Source organism: Peromyscus californicus, unplaced genomic scaffold (assembly GCF_007827085.1).
Source record: "Peromyscus californicus insignis strain IS unplaced genomic scaffold, ASM782708v3 Scaffold_13__1_contigs__length_99412109, whole genome shotgun sequence".
Taxonomy (NCBI): Eukaryota; Metazoa; Chordata; class Mammalia; order Rodentia; family Cricetidae; genus Peromyscus; species Peromyscus californicus.
Genome location: NW_026294424.1, coordinates 7,629,339 through 7,651,690, shown reverse-complemented (window position 1 = coordinate 7,651,690; position 22,352 = coordinate 7,629,339). Strand labels below are relative to the sequence as shown.

The window sequence follows — 22,352 nt, the reverse complement described above, 5'->3', positions numbered from 1 at the left end:
ATATGGAAAAACGAAAGACCCAGGGTAGCTAAAAGAATCCTGTATAATAAAGCAACCCCTGGAGACGTCACTATCCCTGACCTCAAGCTCTACTATAGGGCTGTAGTAATAAAAACAGCTTGGTACTGGTATAAGAACCTTCATACAGACCAATGGAATCGAATTGAAGACCCTGACATTAATCCACGCACATATGAACACCTGATTTTTGACGAAGAAGCCAAAACTATACAATGGAACAAAGAAAGTGTCTTCGACAAATGGTGCTGGCATAACTGGATGTCAATATGTAAAAGATTACAAATAGATTCATATCTGTCACCATGCACAAAACTCAAGTCCAAGTGGATCAAAGACCTCAACATAAATCCAGTTACACTAAACTTAATAGAAGAGAAAGTAGGAAATACTCTTGAACACATGGCCCCGGAGATCACTTCCTAAATATAACAACAGCAGCACAGACACTGAGCACAACAATTAATGAATGGGATCTCTTGAAACTGAGAAGCTTTTGAAGGGCAAAAGACACGGTCAATAAGACAAAAAGACAGCCAACAGAATGGGAAAAGACCTTCACCAACCCCACATCTGACAGAGGACTGATCTCCAAAGTATATAAAGAGCTCAAGAAACTAGACATCAAAATACTGAACAATCCACTTAAAAAATGGGCTAAAGAGCTAAACAGAGAATCACAAATGGCTGAACATCCTTAATCATCAGAGAAATGCAAATCAAAATGACATAGAGAAACCCTGCCTGAAAAAAATAAAATCTTTTGTGTGTGTGTGTGTGTGTGTGTGTGTGTGTGTGTGTGTGTGTGTGTGTGTGTATGTGTGTATATATGTGTATATGTAAGGTTTTTGAGAAACTTCCCTATTACTTTCCATAGTGGGTTTACTAGTTTATATTCCCACCAGAAGTATATAGGGGCTCTTTTTCCTCTCTCCACATTCTTGGCTAGCATTTGTTGTCATTGGTTTTTTTGACGATAGCCATTCTAACTGGGATGAGATGAAAGCTCAAAGCAGTTTTAATTAGCATTTCTCGGATAGCTAGGGATGTTGAACACTTTTTCAAATATTTATTGGCTATTTGTATTTTAGGTAGCTTCATTTCAGAACTACCTGTTCATTATCTCATTTATTGATTGGGTGAATTGTTTTTTGGTTCCCCCCCCCTTTTGGTGTATGTGTTTAATTTTTGTAATTTTTTTCTGTTTGTGTATGTATGTATATGCGTATGTATCCTTTGTCTAATATGTAGTTGGCAAAGATGTTTTTCAGTTCTGCGGGCTGTTTCTTCACTATAGGGATTCTTTGCTGTGTGTAAGCGTTTACATTTCATATGAACACATTTGTTAATTCTTAAGGTTATTTTCTTGAGTTATTCCAGTCTTGTCCAGGAAATGGTTTCCTGTATCTTGAAGGTGTGTGGTACATACTTTTAGTCCCAGCTCTTGGGAGGTATAGACATACATCTATGGCTGGATTCCCTTTAAATTTCCATCTTTGTTTTCTTCCTCTAGCACTTCAAAGATCCAGGTCTTACAATAAGGCCTTTGACCCATTTTGAATTTACTTCTTTTTTTTATTTCTACTTTTTGTATCTGGTGGGAGATAGGGTTCTAGTTTGATTTTTCTACATGTGGAAATCTAGCTTTCACATCATTATTTATTAGTCTGTCTCTCCAAGTGTGATTTTGATACCTTTGTTAAGAGACTGTACCTGTGTGGATTTATTTCTGAGTCCTCTATTCTATCTCTTTGGTTCACATGTCTCATTTTTTTTTCCCCCTTGGTTTTTCGAGACAGGGTTTCTCTGTGTAGCTTTGTGCCTTTCCTGGATCTCACTCTGTAGACCAGGCTGGCCTCAAACTCACTGAGATCCATCTGCCTCTGCCTCCCGAGTGCTGGGATTAAAGGCGTGTACCACCACCACCCAGCCTGGCTATTTATTTTTATTTATGCTTTAATGCGATCTTTTCTTGACTTTGGCCTCCACTCCTGGTGTTCTTCTGCATGGGTGGTCACTGGTGATGTTTTCCACTGTTTTTTTGTTTATTTGTTTGTTTTGTTTTGTTTTTTTAATAAAGCACTAGTTTTCCTGCTGAATTTTTCTTACATGTTGTTTTGTCATCCATATTGCTGATTTTTTTTCATCCATTGCTGACTTTGTCTGCGTTCCTTGCTGACTTTTCTCTTTAGCTCCCGGATTTAGTTCATCTACTGGTTGCATATTTTTTGATACCACTGATCATTTCACCAATAAACTTGGAGTTTTCATCTGTCAGTGTCTTTGAATTCAGAAGTTGGAGAGTTAAAATACTTTGACCTTTCATTTTTCTTCTGTTCCTAGTTTGGGATTTGTGAATCTGTTGGTTTGGGTGTTGCTTCTGGTTTTATTTGTAGGTATTCTTAGTGAGAAGCTTAATCTTGAGGCCTTACTCCCACTGTGAAAGGAAAAAATAAACCTTCTAATGGCAGTGTCAAACCATACAGGACAGAGACTCCACTTGAACCTGATTAAAGCTCACTCCTCCTACATTAGCAATGACTGTGGCACAGAAAATGGTAAAACTAATAGAGACTGCTGTGAGGTTAAAATTGCTCGGACAAATGGGAAACAGCGAATGGATGAGATGTAGGAGGCAGGGAAAGGTGAAACAGAAAAAGACAAGTGGGGAAGTTATGGAAGGGAAAAGAGAATAGGAGATTTAGAAAAAAATTTAAAATAACCATAAAACAACAAAAGATATCCTATTTGTGAGGTTATTTTTTAACTTAGATAAATGGCTGGAGAGATGGCTCTGTGTTTAAAGCAGGCGTTGCTCTTGCTGAAGACCCAGGTTCAATTCCTAGTACTCACATGAGTTTCTAGGCTCACAATCCTCTGTAACTCCAATTCCAGAGGATCTGACTCTTTCTTCTATCTTCTGAGGGCACCGGGCAAATATGTGATGTACATACATACTTGCAGGCAAATACCATACATAGAAAATAAAATATATGAATCCAAATTTTTTTAAATTAGATAAATGTAAAAATAGGAATAAGGGCTGGAGAGATGGCTCAGAGGTTAAGAGCACTGACTGCTCTTCCAAAGGTCCTGAGTTCAATTCCCAGCAACCACATGGTGACTCACAACCATCTATAATGAGATCTGGTGCCCTCTTCTGACCTACAGTCATACATGCTGTATACATAATAAATAAATAAATCTTTAAAAAAAATTTTTAAAAAATAGGAATAAAAATTAAAACATGGGCCAGTGAGATGTTTGAGCAGGTAAAAGTGCTTGCTTTTTAAGATCTGAGTTTGATCCCCAGAACTCAAGCTGGGAGAAGAGAACTGATACCCACAAGTTGTCCTCTGACTTTTACGTCCATGCATGCATGAACCTGCACTTATACACATATAATAATAATGAGAATAAGTACATAAATAAAAAATATGGATTCTTTTTCATTTGTTTTTAAAATTAAAAGCTAATAAAGTAGCTGGGCATGATGGAGCATGCTTGTAATTCTAGTACTGGGGAGGCAGAGGCAGAAGTATCAACCTTAGAACCAACTGAGGCTTTATGACACCCTGTCTCCAAAAACCATTAAAATAAAGTCAAAATACTATTTGCAATATCATAGGAAGAAAAGTAAGGAGAAATATAAGAGGAAAAACCAAGTAAGGAAAGGAAATACTATGCTAGATTAACTTATGAAGAATAAGAATGAAAGACATAAAAATTGAAGCTTCAATGATGGCTCAGCAGTTAAGATAAAAGCAATGGCTGCTCTTCCTGAGGATCAGGGTCTGATTCCTAGCTCCTACATGGCAGCTCACAACCATCTGTGACTCTAGTTCCAGGGGATTCTATGTCTTCTCTGGCCTCCATTGGCACCAGCATGCAAGTGACGCACAGATATATACACAGATAAAACATCCATACGTATTTTTAGAATAAATAAAAACTTTTTCTTAAAGTGTAATAAGCGAAAATACTACCACAAGCATAATATAAAGAAATGGAGGAATGAAAGAAAAAGCTGCCATGTTAGCAGCTTCAAATGGCAGACTGCCAGTTAGATGAATGGTGAGGGAGGGGGAGGTCAGCTGTACCTGTACATTCTTAGCTTTCAGCTTTATGCTGAAATGAGCCTGTATTGGGCGAGTCTCTAATGTCTGCCATAACTGTCTTTGTTTTTATAGCTTCTCTTCTTTGTGTGCCAGAGGCTTCTCATGGCCACACTTCCATTTTTGGTTGGTGGCCTAGACAGATTTCTCCCACACCTGTAGACTCCCCTTGGGCCCTAGCTAGAGAGTAGAACATGGGAGAAGCATCTACAGTACTCAGATCTGCATGGATGAAGGACCTGTTTCCACATTTTCTAACCCTCGAGTATTGATCATTGGAACTTCAGAGTTTTCAGACTCCAGTGTACACCGGAGAGGTTCCCTATGAGCCTGATCTACCTACAGACCTCAAGTTCAGAGCTGTCGAACTCTAGAGTTACTGTCAGTTAATGAGATCTGCTCCTGGCCACAACTCCCTCTCAAGCCATCTATCCACCTGGCTGTGGCAGCTTAAACAGTCTCCCTGCTCTGTGGCTGTTTCCTGTTCCAGGTCTCCAGCGTAGCTCAGTTTTAAATAATAGATTATCTGCTAAGATGGTGCCCAGATGCCAGTGGTTATTTTTTAAACCACAAGATCCTTTTAGGATAACTGTTTATCCCAAAATCAAGATGTTAATATAAAAAAACCATTAATAAAAGTGCATTCTACTTTTGTAGAACTTGAAAGTTAATCAGAAGGGACATCTTTCTCTTTTAAAGATATATGTATGCATGTATTTTATGAATATGGATGTTTGTTTGGTTGCATGTAGGTCTGCACACAAGAAAAGAGCTTTAGATACCATTATAGACAATTTTGAGCCACCATATGGGTTCTGGGACTTGAACTCAGGACCTCTGGAAGAGCAGCCAGTGTTCTTAACCACTGAGCCATCTCTCCAGCTATCTTCTTTTAACAAACTTGAAAGTTGCCATAATTTTACAGCTTTATATTTTAAACGAAAGGCTTCCTCCCTGTTTAGTCTTCTGAAGGGCCAATACTCCTTACAATTGGTAGACAGATGGTACCTCAGCTCAGCTTTCTATCCTATTTGAGAGCCTGTTACATTGCTTCTACAACTTTTCCACATGGACCAGATTGAACTGTTCTTTCTTCCTGCTGCTCGGAACATCATCTTTTTATAGCTCATCTTCCGGAAGCATGTGATACCTAGCTTAAAGTCAAGAAAAGTAGTTTAAATGGGGCATGGTTTACAGGGTTGGCCTTCATCCAAGCAATTGGTGTTTCCTGCTCTGAAGCTCCTTCCCTAGGGAGAACAGAGCTTTATCTTTCTCTCTGAGCAGTCTGTTGTGCGCTTTGTTTGTTGTGCTTTCTTCTAGCTCTGCCAACATTGTTTTACAGCTTGCAGCACATGAGGTTGCACACATGAGGAGCCTGCTGAGTGGTTTTGTCTAGTAAGTTACGCTCTAGGACCATGCACTTCTTTAAGTGAGAAAGATTTTTAAATGTAGGTCTGGCTCTATCTTTGTTACGGTCTTAAGGGAGAAAGGACCACATTTATGAGAAATGTGACTAGGTTATAGCTAGGGAATAGGTGTGTTTTTTTTTGTTTTTGTTTTTTTGGGTTTTTTTTTGTTGTTGTTGTTTTGTTTTTTCAAGACAGGGTTTCTCTGTGTAGTTTTGATGCCTGTCCTGTATCTTGCTCTGTAGACCAGGCTGCCTTGAACTCACAGAGATCTGCCTGGCTCTGCCTCCGGAGTGCTGGGATTAGAGGTGTGCGCCACCACCGCCCGGCAGGAGTGTGTTCTTATAGATGCCTAGAGTTTCTTTCAATAATGGGGTGTTCCCCGGGATTTCTGGTCACTGGCAGTTAGGGTCCTGTGACCACTTGTCTGATTGCTTGTAGTCTGTAAAACCAGAAAACATTTCTTAACCTATTTGCAGTTTAATCTTGTCTGAGCTGACACAGTTATCTCACCTGATATGAAGTACCCATGTGTTCCCCTGAGGAACTAGGAATGCCTAAGTAGCTCCTGTTGAAATTGTGACTCTAGTGTGATAATACATACACTGTCTTAGCTTTCTAAAAGCCAGAAAACTCCCAGATTCTAAAATGTGACCCAGAAGGTTTCAGATGAAGAATTTTAGATCTATGTTACTAATCTTGGTGGTTTTTTAAAGATGGATTTTATTTCATTGTATGTATACTGTCAGTCTGAGTGTGGATGTAAGAAAGTAGTCTGTGTGATTGCAAGAAAGAACATGGGCTTTGGGTCATACTAACCTTCCCTGGACCATTTGCCCTCTGAAAAATTGAGTGTATTGAAAGAGCACAGCAATACCACAAAGAGTTTAATTAAGCAACATAACTTTTGTTTTTTGAGACAAGGTCTTACTTATAGCCCTGACTGGCTTATAATTCTCTCAGAGATATGCCTGCCTCTGCCTCCTGAGTGCTGGGATTAAATGCATGCAGTGGCTAAGATGACATAATTCTTAATCTAGGTTAGTCCTCTTTTCTTTCTGCCCACTTTTTCAACTAAAAAGTTAAATATAGGGGCTGGAGAGAAGGCTCAGTGGTTAAGAGCGCTGACTGCTCCTCCAGAGGACCCAGGTTCAATTCCCAGCACCCACATGGCAGCTCATAACTGTTTGTAATTCCAGTTCCAGGGGGGTCGACACCCATGAGAAAAACAATGCACATAAAATAAAATTTAAAAATTAAAAAAAAGTTAAATATATGTTATTTATTTATACGTTCCTGCCTCTAAAACAATTTAAATAGAACAGAGCAAAGTGGTAATGGTTTTGTCTTCCATTTTGCAAAATTGTATTTATTTTTTTGTTTCTGCTCTCTGTCTCTGTCCCTAGGGGAGCATGTAACGTCAAGGTTTAAGAATGAAGTGGAACGGATGGGTTTTGATATGAACAATGCCTGGAGGATTTCCAACATCAATGAGAAATACAAGTGAGTTACATGGATACTTGCAGACTGAGTTTCACAGCCAGTACTTTTAACAGAGTTAAAATTCTCAGGTGGCAGACCATTGAATTTAGGTACTTTGAAATAGAATTTAGGTACTGTGATTTTGTCAATCTTAAGTTTCTGTAAGGGCTGGAGAGATAGCTCAGAGGTTAAGAGCACTGACTACTCTTCCAGAGGTCCTGAGTTCAATTCCCAGCAACCACATGGGGGGCTCACAGCCATCTGTAATGAGATCTGGTGCCCTCTTCTGGCCTGCAAGGTTACATGGAGGCAGAATGTTGTATATATAATAAATAAATAAATCTTTTTTAAAAAAGTTTCTGTAAAACAACAAGGTCCAGGAGACTGAAATGAATCTATTCCCCTCGTAAGTTTCTTTGCAGCACTAATCATCCTTTGATCTTTTCAGTTACCTCAAATTATAATAGCCATTTTCTTGATCTGTTTGTGGTTGGCCAGTTTTCACTGGAAAGTGTACTACTTACTGCAGCTCTTCACATGGGCCTAGCCAACAAGTGAAGAGCATAGGGTTACAAAGGTGCAAGAGCTTCACATGGAGCTGTTCTCAGAGGCAGGCTGAAGGAGAGAAAAGCCATAGGAACCTGAGGCTACATAGGCTTTGCTGAGTGGAACCCCCTTTCCCTACCCTGGAGCTGCTTACTCACAGTGAGCAGAGCTGACTTCTGAGTAGAAGAGGTATGGGGTCTGTTAGACAGTGAGCTCAGAACCACCAGTTCCTATGAGTAAGTCAGTCTCCAGGACTGTGAAACAGTCATCCCACTGCTAAAGAATGAGATCCAGGTCTAGTCTTCAACCTAAAACAACCAAAAGCACAAGATGAGTGATTGGAGAGTAGTTGCCATGGTGACTGGCAAGAGCTTGAATGGAGGCCTTTAATTCCAGCACTTGCAAGGCAGAGGCAAAGTGGATCTGTGAGTTCAAGGACAGCCAGGACTATACAGAGAAACCCTCTCTAGGAAAACAAAACAGAACAAATAAAAAAAAAAAAAAAAGAGCTTGAATGGGTGTTAGGAAGTTTGTGTAGCTATTCTCAGTCACAACCATCCTCCTGGCTCAGTGGCTTTTAAATGTCTGGTTCTTTATCTTCTGGAAATTGAGAGCAAGGAAGAAAGAGATGTCGTGTAAAGTGATCAAATCTCCTCTAATGCATAGAACAGAGTAGGGGAGGGTGATGAAGGTAATGGTGTCTTAGTTAGTGTTTCTATTGCTACAATAGCACACCATGACCAGAAAGCAACTTCACGAGGACAGGGTTTGTTTACACTTCCACATCACAGTCCTCACCAAAGGAACTCAGGGAGGAACCTGAGGGGCAGGAACTGAAGCAGAGACCACAGAGAAGTACTGCTTGCTACTGGCTTACACTCCATGGCTTGCTCAACTGACTTCTGAACCATCCAGGACCACCTTCCCAGTGGTGACATCACCCATAGTGGGCTGGGCCCTCCCACATCAGGCATCAATCAAGAAAATGCCTATGGGCCAATCCTGTGGAAGAATTTTCTTAAGTTTCCTTCTTCCCACCTGACCCTAGCTTGTGTCAAATTGACATGAAAACTAGCCAGCACAGATGCATTGTGAGTTTTAGTGTTAATTTCCATACTGCTTTCAAAGGGAAGATTACTCAGTGATACTGCCCTGTAAATAAAGCCTGTCAGAAGTACTCTGCCCCAGGTCAACAGCTTGACTTTAGAATGTATCTGCCACCTTTCATTTTAAAATGAGAGAGAGAGAGAGAGAGAACTCAAGAGTGAGACAGGGGAAGGGGAACGGAGAGAGCAAGCAAGAGACAGCGTCTTTCTCAGTATATAGTTTCTTCTACAGTGTGTTTCATAGGCATTATGATTAATTGCTTATTCACGTTTCTAATTTGGCTCACTGGGATTATTACTGTGTATTGTATCAGTGTAACTCCTGGCTGCACTTGTTGCTTACAATTAGGACATCCTAGTTCATGTCAGAGATTGAGTAAATTAATCTGAAGAGTTCTTTGGAGATCTGAATGGTGGGCTTTGTCCTTTTCATGCTTCCTTTGACAAGAGCCAGGAAGACTAAAGCTACAAGAGGAGACATAGATGCTTTTTTCTGTAATTTAACTGACTATTCCAGTAGTTTAAAATGACATACATACATACATACATACATACATACATACATCAACAGAGAATTATCATGGAGTGTGAGAATGTCCCTCAACTCTCATTGTTTTATTGCTAGATTATCAAATTCCAAAAGGTAGCATCAGATTGAACCATCAAAGATAATGTGTATAAAATATAAGCAAAATTATGGCTGCCTATTCTGTTAAGGAAACCAAAAACTCAAATACTGCTCCCTCAGTGCTAGGTTTTTTTCTCTTGTGCTAGTTTTTTGTCCTGGGCTAAAGAATGAGTACAGGTTCTTGAACATGCTAGGTAAGCACCCTCACTACCTTTTTAGCTGGCTTTGTGGTGGCATGAACAATGCCCCCGTCGTGCTGGCTCATGTCGTGTCCTGCATCCCTCTCACTCCCCATCTTATTCCCTTCCCTTCCTCCTTTCTTCTCACCACCATTCTCTTCTTTCCAACAGATTATGTGGTAGCTATCCACAAGAGCTCATAGTACCTGCCTGGATCACTGACAAAGAACTAGAAAGTGTGGCAGGCTTCCGATCCTGGAAGCGCATCCCTGCTGTCATCTACAGGTAAGTAAGCCAGACCAACCCCAGGTTAGGCTGGTACTACTGCCCCACCACCTGCTGTTAACCTGGTAAGTGCCAGGTGGGGTAGGGTTCAGAGACAGTCCCAGGCAAGCAAGTCCATGCTTCCTTATTGCTGAAGCTGCTGTGCCTGCAGAAAGAAATATACTAGTACTCATTGTGTCCAGAACACTAGCTAGTCGTGTGAGTGGACCCTGATGAGAACATTTTAATAGAAAAGTATCTGGGCTAGGTGTGGCAGTACGCCTTTAATCCTAGCACTCGAGAGTTAGAGACAGGTGGATTTCTGTTAGTTCAAGACAAGCCTGGTCTACATCAATATAAGGACTTCCAGGCTAGACAGGACTATTGAACAGGAAGACTTTGTCTTTTTTTTTTTTTTTTTTTTAAAGTGTTAATTTAAAGCTGGGCGGTGGCAGTGCACACCTTTAATCCCAGACTCCTGAGGCAGAGGCAGGTGGAGCTCTGAGTTAGAGGCCAGCCTGGTCTACAAAGTGAGTTCCAGGACAGCCAAAGCTATAAAAAGAAATCCTGTCTCAGAAAACTGGGGGGGAAAAAAAGCATTCTTCCTTGTGCTTGCTGCATTTAATATCAGATGTTTAATAGGGCTTTTGTGTTGAAAGATTGGTGAAACTTAGAGCTGAATGAACTATAATGGTGTTTGTGGTTGTCACTTTGACATAAGGAAAGACTCTTGTTTTGAGATACAATTAGAAACAGTCCCGGGCTGGAGGGATAGCTCAGCCGTTAAAGGCTAGGCTCACAACCAAAAATATAAGAAACAGTCCCGCTGTTTCTAAAATTTCAGAGATCCAAGGCGTAAGAGCTGTGTGTGATTTCTTGTGGGGAAACATGTATGAACCTCTGTTAATCCCAGATACAGACATAAGAAATGTTTCCATCTGATTTAGCTTGCTGACCAATTACAGCTTTTAAGGTTGCTTCTAGGAGCATGGGTGAGGAGTGGGTTCGAGAAGCAGATGATTCTGAGATAGCTTCCCCATTGTGGTGACTCGTGAAAGCTGCATTACTGGCATTCTCTACAGAACTGTAGGCAGCCCCACCAGCGTTTTCTTCCCCAGCAAGTGTTTACTGCTGTTATACCCTTGGAGAGGTGCATATTCTTGTGCTACGAGCATCTTAGAAGTCTTCCTCTTCCCTGCAAGAGGGGTATTTTAATTTAGAGGAAATAGCTATGTATAACAAGTTCTAAGGGGTCCAAATTTTGAAAGGGGTGGGTGAGATAAAGACAGATAGATCTGACTTCCTGTCCATTCTGACTGTGGCACCCTAATTGACTCCAGTCTGCTTCTGGTGAGCTGAATGGGACAGGTAATTGTTACGTTACAACATGCTGTGGCATGTTGATGAGAGCTTCTTAACACTTTAATGTCTTTAAGTGACATTTGGAATAAAGTATATTCTTAGCCGGGCAGCAGTGGTGCTCGCCTATAATCCCAGCATTTGGGAGGCAGAGCCAGGTGGATCTCTGTGAGTTCCAGGCCAGCCTGGTCTACAGAACGAGATCCAGGACAGGCACCAAAACTACACGGAAAAACCCTGTCTCAAAAACAGAGAGAGAGAGAGAAAAAAAAAAAAAGAAAAGAAAAGAAAAAAAATATTCTTGAGTGCTAGCTTTAAAAGTCAGTGACCTTTTTGCTCTTATACAATCATGTTAATTTTTAGGAAGTCATTATTGTGTCTTGTAATGTTAATGGTCTCCATTTAATTTTTTTGGTGTGTATACTTTATAGATTCTGCCCAAGGTGAACCAAAACAATGACTTAGTTAAAAACTGCCCACCAGGAGCCATTGCATTCAAATATTGAGGCTCTAGGAAAGTGTATTTCTTGTGGCCTTCCTATCTGTTGAAGGTAAATTCTAATGCCCAGCTGAATACAGAAAGTGAACGATATTTGCTGTGCTCAGTGGAACCCATTAAGCCTTCCATTTTCATCACTTTTGTTTTCTGACACTACTGGAAAGGTAGGTCACCAAACTGACCTATCACTCAAGTGGTGAGAGGGACGTGGGAGTTAGCAGTGAAAGCTGAAGGGATTTATAAGAATGGGAAAAGCAGCTGGCTGCTGTGACCGACAGCGGTATTAGATCAGCTGCCTGGCATTTGCGAGCCTTGCTGACTTGGAGCCGAAGGGCAAGTTCTCTCATCTTCTCAGTCACAGGCTTCAGTGAATCCTGCCCTGAGGCAGAAAGCCTAAGTGTGCTATGTAAGAAAAGCTCTTAGAATGTGATAAGACATTTAGTTTTTTTTTTTTCTTTTCTAAAATGTTATTTTAAAAGGCATGAGTTCTAGGGTTCCCCCATTCTAGAGATCCTAGAATATATACATAAATGGAATTTTTCATTTTCAGTCTTTGAGAGAAAATCAAGATTATAGTTACAAGTTCTTGATGTAGCCCATGTAAATCCAGAAGGCTTCCTGGAGCTGCTCTCTATCCCAGGACATGTATCTTATATTTCTGATGTCCAAATTGGATTCCCATGTTGTTTAGTTTTGTGAGGGGTGTGTTGAATGTTGGGGACACTCCACCACTCTTCAATGCTAGCAGAGGTGATGTTTTAGTCACTGTTCTATTGCTGTGAAGAGACATCATAACCAAGTGTCTTAGTTAGGGTTTTTTATTGCTGTGGAGAGACACCATGACCACTTATAGTTGAGGTGGCTCACTTATAGTTTCAGAGGTTCAATCCATTATCATCAGGATGGGGAGCATGGCGGAGTGCAGGCAGATGTGGTGCTCGAGCTGAGAGTCCTACATCTTGACTCAGAGGCAACAGGAAGTCGACTGACTGTCATACTGAGTGAAACTTGAGAAAAGAGACCTCAAAACCAGCACCCACAGTGACACACTTCCTCCAACAAGGCCACACCTCCTAATAGTGTCATTCCCTTTGGGGGCCATTTTCTTTCAAACCACCACACCAAGGCAACTCTTATAAAAGAAAGCATTTAATTGGGGGTTTGCTTATAGTTTCAGAGGTTTAGTTCATTATTATGATGGTAGGGATCACAGCAGCTCTCATGGAACTGGAGTATTAGCTGAGAGCTACATCCTGTTCTGCAAGCATGGGCTTTTTGAAACCTCAGAGCTCACCCCCAGTGACATACTTCTTCAACAAGGCCACACCTCCTAATCCTTCTCACATAGTGCAATTCTTTGATGACCAAGCATTTAAATATATGAGCTTATGGGGCCCATTCTCATTCAAACCATCACATTTTATTCAAACGACCACAGGTGGCAAGATGCCTCTAAACCCAACATTTCCTAGATTTAGTTATTTGTGGGCTGCAGCAATGATTTCTGAGGTTACTAGCAGCAGTTAGCTGAGCTGAACCAGTAACTGATTAGAACTGTGGAGTTGCTTTAACATAGCAAGATCTTGGGAGGCCCCCATCTGTAGTGCAGCTCATAGCACCTCTGTGTGTACACATGGTGATCTTTCAAAGCATCTTATGCTATGGGGAGCTTGCGTGACTGTTGACTTAGAGGCAGTTAAAACCATTGCATTTTCATGTAAAATGGAAGCATTCCATGTTTTAGTAGGTGGATTCATTTACTAGACCTTTCACCCTTTGGTATTTTTCCAAATTCTGTTTTTTAAAGTGGTAAAACGTCTATTTTACCTTATTTTCTTTTTAATTTTCCTTTTGAAGTGATTGGAACTGTCCGGCTTGAGCAATCTTTGATGCAGTATCAAGCATTTTGGGAGATTAAAAGACTACTGCTACTTGTAGTGACCCAGTTGACCCTGAAAAAACTAAGACCCAGGGTGAAGAGTTCCTGGCTCAGTGCTAGGAAACCTTACAGAGGATGCTCAGGAAGTCTCCACCACCCTCTTCTGGGAAGTTTGCAGTCATTCAGCTCAGTGATTCCCCAGCCTATTAGGGAGGCACAGCAAGAATCCACTGGATTTCATGTCTTTGCTTCATTTGTGTGGGAGCCAATGAGGTGTTGGTAATAATGTGTACTGTTAGCCAACGTGCTGCTCACATGGAAGGAGGATTGAAAACCTATAAGTAAACTGTTCTAGTGGGGTTTGATTACCACTAAATTAATTCATTACTTGTGAATTTAAGGACTAAAAACAAACTTGTCTCAGATTGTTCCCTAAAGAAGAAAACGGAGTACTGTGTTCTGTGTAAACACATTTGTACTATTTGTATGCAGATTTGCATGTGCATATTCAAGAGCATTTTTAAAAACATGGGCATTTTCTTCAGGATATAGAATTGGTGGACCTTTTTTTTAAAGTGTTTATTGGGGCTGAAGAGTTGGCTAAGTGGTAAAGAGCACTTGCTGCTCTTTAGGTGAATGGGGTTTGGTTACTAGACCCATATTGGGCACTCAAGAACTGTCTGTAACTGCACCTCCTAGAGATCTGTTGTCCTCTTTTGGTCTCTCCTTCCATACACAGACTCACCCACATACACAGAAATAAAATATAGAACAAAAATCTTTTTGAAAGATTTATAAAATTTTATTTATTCATTGATTTATTTATTATTATGTGTGTGTGATGTGTATGGGCCACAGCACATGTGATACAACTTTGTGGAGTGACTCCACATGAGTTCAGGGATGGAGTGCAGGTACCAGGCTTGCTCAGGCATGTCCTTCACCCACTGAGCCCTCCATCTTTATAGCCAGATGATTACTTTTATAACTTAAAAAAGCTTTAAGTATGTCAATACAATTTAGCAACTTTTAGTATATTACATTTAGAGTTGTATGACCCACCTCTGCAATCAATCTTAGTATATTTTTGATACCCTGCAAGAAACCTCATATTCATTAGCGGTCGTTCCTTACTTCCCCAACTGCTCTAGCCCAAAGTATAACCCGTAATACATTGTTTCTCTAGATTGATCTATTCTGAATATGTCATATAAATTGACCCTTAACAACATGTGTCCTCTGTGATGGGCTTATTTCACTTTATTATTATGTGACACATTCCAATTTATGTGACACATTCCAATTTATTGATGATTTAGCATGTGTTTGAACTTTATTCCATTTTTACTAGTAAATATTACAGTTCCCAAACTTTTTAATTGACATACTGGAAAACACCTGAAATTTTAATAGCATCTCAGCATAGACTCTGTTTGGAAAAGGATCTGTCAGAGTGTGGTTTAGTGGGATTGTGATATCTTCCTTCTACGAGCCTGAGGAAGGAAGCATGGCTGGGTCATTGAGTGCTATGCCTCTAGTAAGAATAACTTGTGACTCATAAAGGAGTCCACTGTGGGCCAGGTGAATGTTCCAGTTACAGAGATGGGAAATGTTTGAAAAGAATCCTCAAGCCAGCAGTAATGAGCCTGGGTACTGCAGTGGACCCTCAGAAGTGAGGCAAAACAATTTGTTCTATAATTTAGCATCTAATGTATTGGATTTAGTATCCGAAATGAAGAATTTGTATTTAATTATTACATAGTAGAATTAGAATAGTATTCATAATTTTTTTTAAAAAAAGCTTATTTCCCAAACATAAAGGTTCAGAATATCTAAATTATGAATGTTAGTTCATTTTCTCTGAGAATATTCATTTATCATTTGTTGGTAACTTTATAGAGGGCACTATATAGAAGGATGTAATTGAGAAAGTTATGTAGGTTTTGTTATTCATTTCTGTCCCTATTAATACTGCAAGGATTTGAAGCCAATTCAATATTTACCTCGTGTCAGGCTATTCATTAAAGAACTTACAATCAACTACCATACTTCTTATTTGAGTACAGAGCATCAGATGGGGGCCTTGAAATAGTAGTTATTGTCTCTTGTCTCCACACAGGCACCAGAGCAATGGAGCTGTCATTGCCCGCTGCGGACAGCCGGAGGTTAGCTGGTGGGGCTGGCGAAATGCTGATGATGAGCATCTGGTGCAGTCAGTGGCCAAAGCCTGTGCTTGTGACTCTCAATCAAGTATCAGCAAGGTTTCCACTAGGAACAGTTGTCGGGACTTTCCCAATGGCGGAGATCTTTCTGATGTGGAGTTCGGTAAGGTGCTCTCTAGACCCATGGCAGCAGTTTTTAGAAGCACCTGGGAAGCTGTTCTTAAAGTGGCTTTTTCCTAGAAGACAATGTTACTTTGGGTTTTTTGAGACAGGGTCTCTGTCCTGGAACTTACTATGTGGATCAGGCTGGCCTCAAATGCACAGAGAACCACCTGCCTCTGCTTCCTGATTGCTGGGACTAAAGGTATGTGCTACCACACCTGGTTATAGAGTTACTTTGGTAAAAGAGAATTCTGTGAGATTGTTTGAGGAGCGGCAGGTCTTGACAAAGCCCTGGAAGACCTTTTGTTTCAAGCTTGATTTAAGAACCCGGCGTTGTCTTTCATGCTATCATGAGAGTTGTAATGGGGACTTGGGTTGTCTCCAGTCTACAGAGAGAAATACCAGCTTCTATGAAAGGACTGCAGGGGTAGAAATGGGAGTAAGAGACTGGGCAGTGTGGGTCTTCATGGGATAAATCCGTTTCAGTTCTAATCAGAAGGCAAAACAGGGTAGACGGAAGCCAATTCTGTGTACCAGGGTCTAGTTAGGAGGCTTTGTTGATTGAGTTTCATTTTGTCTGTTTTGACTGGTTCTAATGCCTCTGGTTCTAATTTTTCACAGTTCTAGGAAAGCTAGGCTCATTTAGTTTTTACCCTCTTCTTGATGTCTGCAGATTCCTCTCTGTCAAATGCTTCAGGAGCAGAAAGTTTAGCTCTCCAGCCACAAAAACTTCTGATCTTGGATGCACGTTCCTATGCAGCAGCTGTGGCAAATCGAGCCAAAGGAGGAGGCTGTGAGTGCCCAGGTGAGAGCATGATCTGCCCCTTGATAATCTGTCCTTGTCACTGCAGCTCACGCACAACCTAGACTTGATTTAAAACAAATGACAAGGCACATTCCTCACTCTGCATCTGGAAAGCCAGGGCAGCTCTTTGGGTCCTTGACATTCTTGTGCTTTGGACAAGGTGCAGATCATCTTCCTCCTCTGTGCCAATCTTTGGTGATAGGAAAGCTGGACTTTCCCCAGGTCTGTTAGTGCTGCTGTAGAGGCTCTCAGTCTGCTCTTCTAAAAGCATTGTTGTCTCTCACAGTACAAATGTGAGTCCTTAGCTCCTAGCACACTTGCCCTAGACTTATTAGAAACGCGGTGGTCAGGAGAGATGGCTCACTGGTTGGGAGCACTGGCTGCTTTTCCAGAGGACCTGAGTTCAATTCCCAGCAACCACATGGTGGCTCACAACCATCTGTAATGAGATCTGGTGCCCTCTTCTGGCCTGCAGGCACACATGCAGGCATAAGTCTTGAATGAAAGAAAGAGAGAAAGAAAAGAAAAGAGGGGTGAAAATGGAGGTGGTAGTAAACAGAATCCTGGTGAGGTGCCCTTTCTGAATCTGTCATGCCCTGCTGTCTGAGTGCTGCCACTTTGCTGCTGTTACATTTGCTCATGTGATCCTTATTTTGAATGTATTTATGTTTTCTTTATTGTTTTTCTCTCCAGAGTATTACCCAAACTGTGAAGTTGTGTTTATGGGAATGGCAAATATCCATTCTATCCGGAGGAGTTTCCAGTCTCTACGACTGCTGTGCACACAGATGCCAGATCCTGGAAAGTAAGCCCTGGGCTTTAGTTTGTGTGTTGCTTCCCTTGTTACTGCTTTTGTTCTCTCTCTCTCTGTCTCTCTGTCTCTCTGTCTCTCTGTCTCTCTCTCTCTCTCTCTCTCTCTCTCTCTCTCTCTCCCTCTCCCCCCCTTCCCTCCTTCCTTTCTTAACAAAACAACAACAACAACAAACAAGTTTGAGGGTATTCTTCTTTTTTGTTTTGTTTTAGTGAACCTCAGTTATACTTTCAGTCTCTGTGGATATTCTTCTAGGCTTAGGAGCCAGGCAGCATAGAACATGAGCTGTTGAAAAAGCAGTCTAGCTCTTCTGCAGGTTTTTTTTTTTAACTTATTTTTGAAATTAAAATATAATCACATCATTTTCCCCTTCCCTTTCCCTCCAACTCTTGCCATGCACCCCCAATTGTTCCCTTTCAAATTTATGACCTCTATTTTTTAATTATTGTTACATGTGTGTATATATATAAATTTACCTGCTCCATCCATTTATCATATATTTGTTTTTTTAGGGCTCACTACTTTGTATTGGATAATCAATTGGGAACTCTTCCTTGGGAAGATGATTTCTCCCAATCTCATTGCTCCTTAGTTAGCCTATAGTTCTTCGTCTAGGCTCCTCAGCCCCAACTGATACATCTGTAACCAGTTCTGCCACAGGGATGTGCAGCACAAAATAGATCTCAGCCCTCAGAACAGAAGTAATACATTCTTGTTCATGGAACCGCTCCTTTCTCTTTTGCATTGTCTTTTAGCTCAAACTGTGTAATTCTTTGGTCCCTAAACTACTATAGTAACACTTGCTGTGAATTGAGGTGTCTTACTGTAAAGTCACAATTTACACACACACACACACACACACACACACACACACACACGCACGCACGCACGCACGCACGCACGCACGCACGCACCCACCCTGCCTATATGTTTGATTTTCTCTCACTATAAGTATTACCCAGTTATAATGTAGTTCTTTATCACAAGGGTGGGGTCCTCTGAGATTAACCCTTTCCAAGTTAGAATGTCTATTGGTGGTATACTTGTTCAGATCTTATTAAGGCAGCCATATTGTTGAGGTCTCCTGAGTGAAACTTCTCTATCATTTCTAGGAGACACAGTCTCACAGCAGATTTCCTGGTCCTCTTCGCTCCCTCTTCTACAATGTTCCCAGAGCCTTAGGTGCAGGAGTTGTACTGAAGGTCTATTGATTGGTGCTAGGCACCCCACAACCAGTTGTTCTCTAGATTTGACCAGTTGTGATTTTCTGTAATAGTCTCCACTTGTTGCAAAGAGAAGTTTGTTTGATGAATGGTGAAAATTCCACTTATCTGTGAGTTACTGGATAAGTATTTAGAATTCAGCTGGGAATGATGCTGGTTTAATAGTGTGGTGATTGTAGGTCCTCATTAAGGTCCATGATCTCATTAGTCTTGGGTAGGTGGCTAGTTTTCCAGTACCAGTCACGAGTTCTCTCCTGTTGAGCAGGCTCTAAGTCTGGTGGTACAGCTGGTGGTTATTGCTAAAAGTGCCACTGCTGTACTTTTAGGGATTTCATGCCATGCTGGTCGTCGTTGTGGTTTATAGTCATCACAGCTGGCTAGGATTGGTGGTAGCTTTCCTCCTTTTGAAGCTTGTATAACCCCTTTAGGTACTATGAAAGCTAGTCTAAGAGAGGAGGCTTTCGAGTCAACCCATCTTTTTTTTTTTAACTTGGGTGCTGAAGGACTCAAACTCAGGTTGTCATACTTGTGTCAAGCATTTTACCAACTGAGCCATCTCTCCAGTTTCTCATTATGTTCTACAAGTGTTAAACATGTTAGACTGGTTTTGGGGTTGTTTCTTTGCTGTTTTTACACTTTAGCTTCCATTTCTAAAGTAAGCTTGCTCAGTAATAACATCCTAATTTCTATTGCTTATTGAAAATGAATGGCTGGGTGGGACCCTTTTCCTCCTACTGGGTTGCCTTGTCCAGCCTCGATGTGATAGTCTTATTGTAGCATGTTATGTTGTTTTGGTTGATGTCCCTGGGATGCCTGTTCTTTTCTGAGAGGAGACAGGCTGAGAATGGGGAGTGGGTCTGGGGGAGAGGGGAGGGAGGGGAAACTGCGCTCAGGATGTAATATATGACAGATTAAAAAAAAACAAAAAACAAACAAGAATGGCTGGAATTTGCAGTGAGGAAGGTAAAGTAATACCCCCTCTGCAAGGGGATTGTTTGAATGCAAGATAAATTAGGAGCAGTGCTCTGTAAAACAAATATGAACAGATAAATATTTAAAAGCCCCTCCCTATTATTTCAGGAAGCCAGAGATGTGCCAATGAAAATAGGATTTTCTCTTTTAGGTGTTTATGCTGAAACCCATAGTTGTTTCCTTGACTCCTGTCATTAGATCCACATAATCACATCAAGTGTGTTTGTTTTGTGTTCTTAAGTGATTTTTTTTTTGTTTTTTTTTGGTTTTTCAAGACAGAGTTTCTTTGTGTATCAGAACAGAGATCCACCTGCCTCTGCCTCCCAAGTGCTAGGACTGAAGGTGTGTGCCACGCCACCGCCGCCCAGCTCATAACTGGATTTATAAAAGATTTATCAGTTGCTGCCTTAAACTCCTTGTGCTGACTCTTGGTAAAAAAGTAATTAAATTGCTGGGTGGTAGTGCTGTACGCTTTTAATCCCAGCACTAGGGAGGCAGAGGCAAGGGTATTTCTTTGAGTTCAAGGCCAACCTGGTCTACAGAGCAAGGTCCAGGACAGCCAGGCTACACAGAAACCCAGTCTTGAAAAACCAAAAACAAATAACCAACCAACCAACCAACCAACCAACCAAGAAAGTGATTAGATTTATCACAGTGGCAGTCAGCCCTGAGGATGAAGCAGTGTCCTTTGGAGAGATGGCTCTTAGTTAGGGTTTCTAGTGCTGTGAACTGATACCATGACCATGACAACTCTTATGAAGGACAACATTTAATTGAGGGGCTTGCTTACATTACAGTTCCATTATCATCATGGCAGGCAGCAAGATGGCATGCAGACACTGGAGCAGAAGCTGAGAGCTCCATCCTGATCTATAGCCGGAGAATGAGATACTGAGCTTGGCATGGGCTTTTGAAACCCCAAAGCCCACCCCTTTTGACACACTTCCTCCAACAAGGCCCTAACTTCTAATCCTTTTAACCCCTCCAAATAGTGCTACTTCCTAGTGACTAACAATCAAGTATGTAAGCCTCTGGGACCATTCTCATCTAGACCATTGCAGTGACCAGAGAACAGCTGCTTTCTTTCCTTTGAGGAGTATCCACTGCATCTGTCACTTAGCTCCAGGGCCTAGCTAGTTCTTTCCCCTAAGGTTGGTGTAAGGACTCTGTAGAGATGTGTCTTTGCCTATGTGGTTTAATTGCTCAGGATCCCTTTTCATGTAAAGTAAATAGACCAGATCAGTATTGAGTAGTCGCTAATACCTCCCATATACTTAAATTATTTCTTTAAAAACTTGATTTTTGAGGTCAGAAAGAGGCTCAGTGGTTAAGAACACTTGCTGTTCTTGCAAAGGACCCAGGTTTGGTTTCCAGCATCCACATAGTGGCTCACAATTGTCTGTAATTCCACTTACTAGGGATATAATGCCCTCTTCTGGCTTTCAGTGGAACTGTGTGCTAACACTGGCTCACATACCCACTTGCACCCCCCCCACAAAACATGAAGTAAAAAAATAAATATTTAAAAACAAAACTTTATTTTGAACACACAAAAAATAATTAGCCTCTTCCATGTCCAAATGAATGGAGGATTTGTTAAAGAAATAATGTTTTGTATTTAGGTTTTTTAATCTCTCTTATGGGTAAAAAGAAGCTATGGCAATGATGGGCACTGTGAATAAGCCATCCATCTGGAGCTGTGGCAGGCTGGGGAATGATGTGGTTCTGTTCCAGTTTGACATTAGCACAGAGGAGTGCTGTGGCATCCCCTTTGGTGGCCGACTGCAGTACAGCTTCTCTCCGGCACAGACACCACTGGCTGCTAGTTCATAAGCATTCAGTCAGGTTGAAGAGTACTCTCCGCCAGAGTCTTGTTTACTGCTTCTTCAGCAGCAGGGAGATAGTTTAATTACTCATCTCTTAAGCCTTTTGATTTATTTTAAAGCAAAAGAGAACAAACAACTGACCTATCAGGAAAGTGTTTTCAGTGTACCTAGGATACACTTAATTTTGAGATAGGAAGTCTCAAAATTGAATTTTACCAATGGCAAACTTAGACTTCATTAACTAGAAGGACTCTTCCCTTATGCTAGGGGCTAAGCTTGGGGTACAGCAGTGATGGAGACAGTGTCAGTCTCTGAGCCAGTCGAGTTGTAAAGGACACTTAGAGACTGTTATGTTGTCGGATGGCCTGGCAGGAAAGAGCTTAACAAAAATTCCCATTCATTCCTTAGGTTTAGTAGACCAGCGTTGTGCTAGAGGCCTCATCTAGACCTTACCTGGACAAACTCGTCTCAAAGATCCTGGACCGTTTTTATTCCTTCTCTCTCAGTGTTTAAATGGCTAGACTTGTAGCCTTAAGTCACAAATTTGGCTACATTTGGGAAAAATCGGAACTTGTTTTGGGGGAATGAGGGATGGAGGAAGAGATGTCAACATAGTTGGGGGTGGTGATGGAATATGTAACCTTATGCCAAAGAGACAATTCTTTTTTATTTGATAACCTCTAAAGGATTTTTTAGAGGGGGGGGATCCTTTCTGAATCCAATCTGAATTAACTCAGTGATACTATGTAGCCATTGTACCACTTTTCATGACTGTTCATCTCCTTGGACTTACCTAGTTTTAGTCAATAAGTATAGTAAAGACTTAACAGTGGTTGGTGTTCGGACATGGGTGATAGGTAAAGTTTGTACCATTCTTGTGTGTGTCATCCAGCTTACATCTCATCCTAGA

At 41.1% G+C, this 22,352-nt stretch overlaps 1 protein-coding gene across 5 annotated transcripts in view; it reads left to right on the top strand.

The window, feature by feature from the left end:
* Mtmr3 (myotubularin related protein 3) overlaps positions 1 to 22,352 on the top strand; it is a 125,326-nt gene that overhangs the window by 88,713 nt on the left and 14,261 nt on the right. For all 5 annotated transcript variants that reach the window (XM_052736364.1, XM_052736363.1, XM_052736360.1 and 2 more), the window contains 5 exons: positions 6,946 to 7,042; positions 9,652 to 9,765; positions 15,601 to 15,806; positions 16,479 to 16,610; positions 17,304 to 17,415. In XM_052736364.1, the coding sequence (XP_052592324.1) occupies positions 6,946 to 7,042; positions 9,652 to 9,765; positions 15,601 to 15,806; positions 16,479 to 16,610; positions 17,304 to 17,415 (661 nt within the window). The remainder of the gene's footprint in view (positions 1 to 6,945; positions 7,043 to 9,651; positions 9,766 to 15,600; positions 15,807 to 16,478; positions 16,611 to 17,303; positions 17,416 to 22,352) is intronic.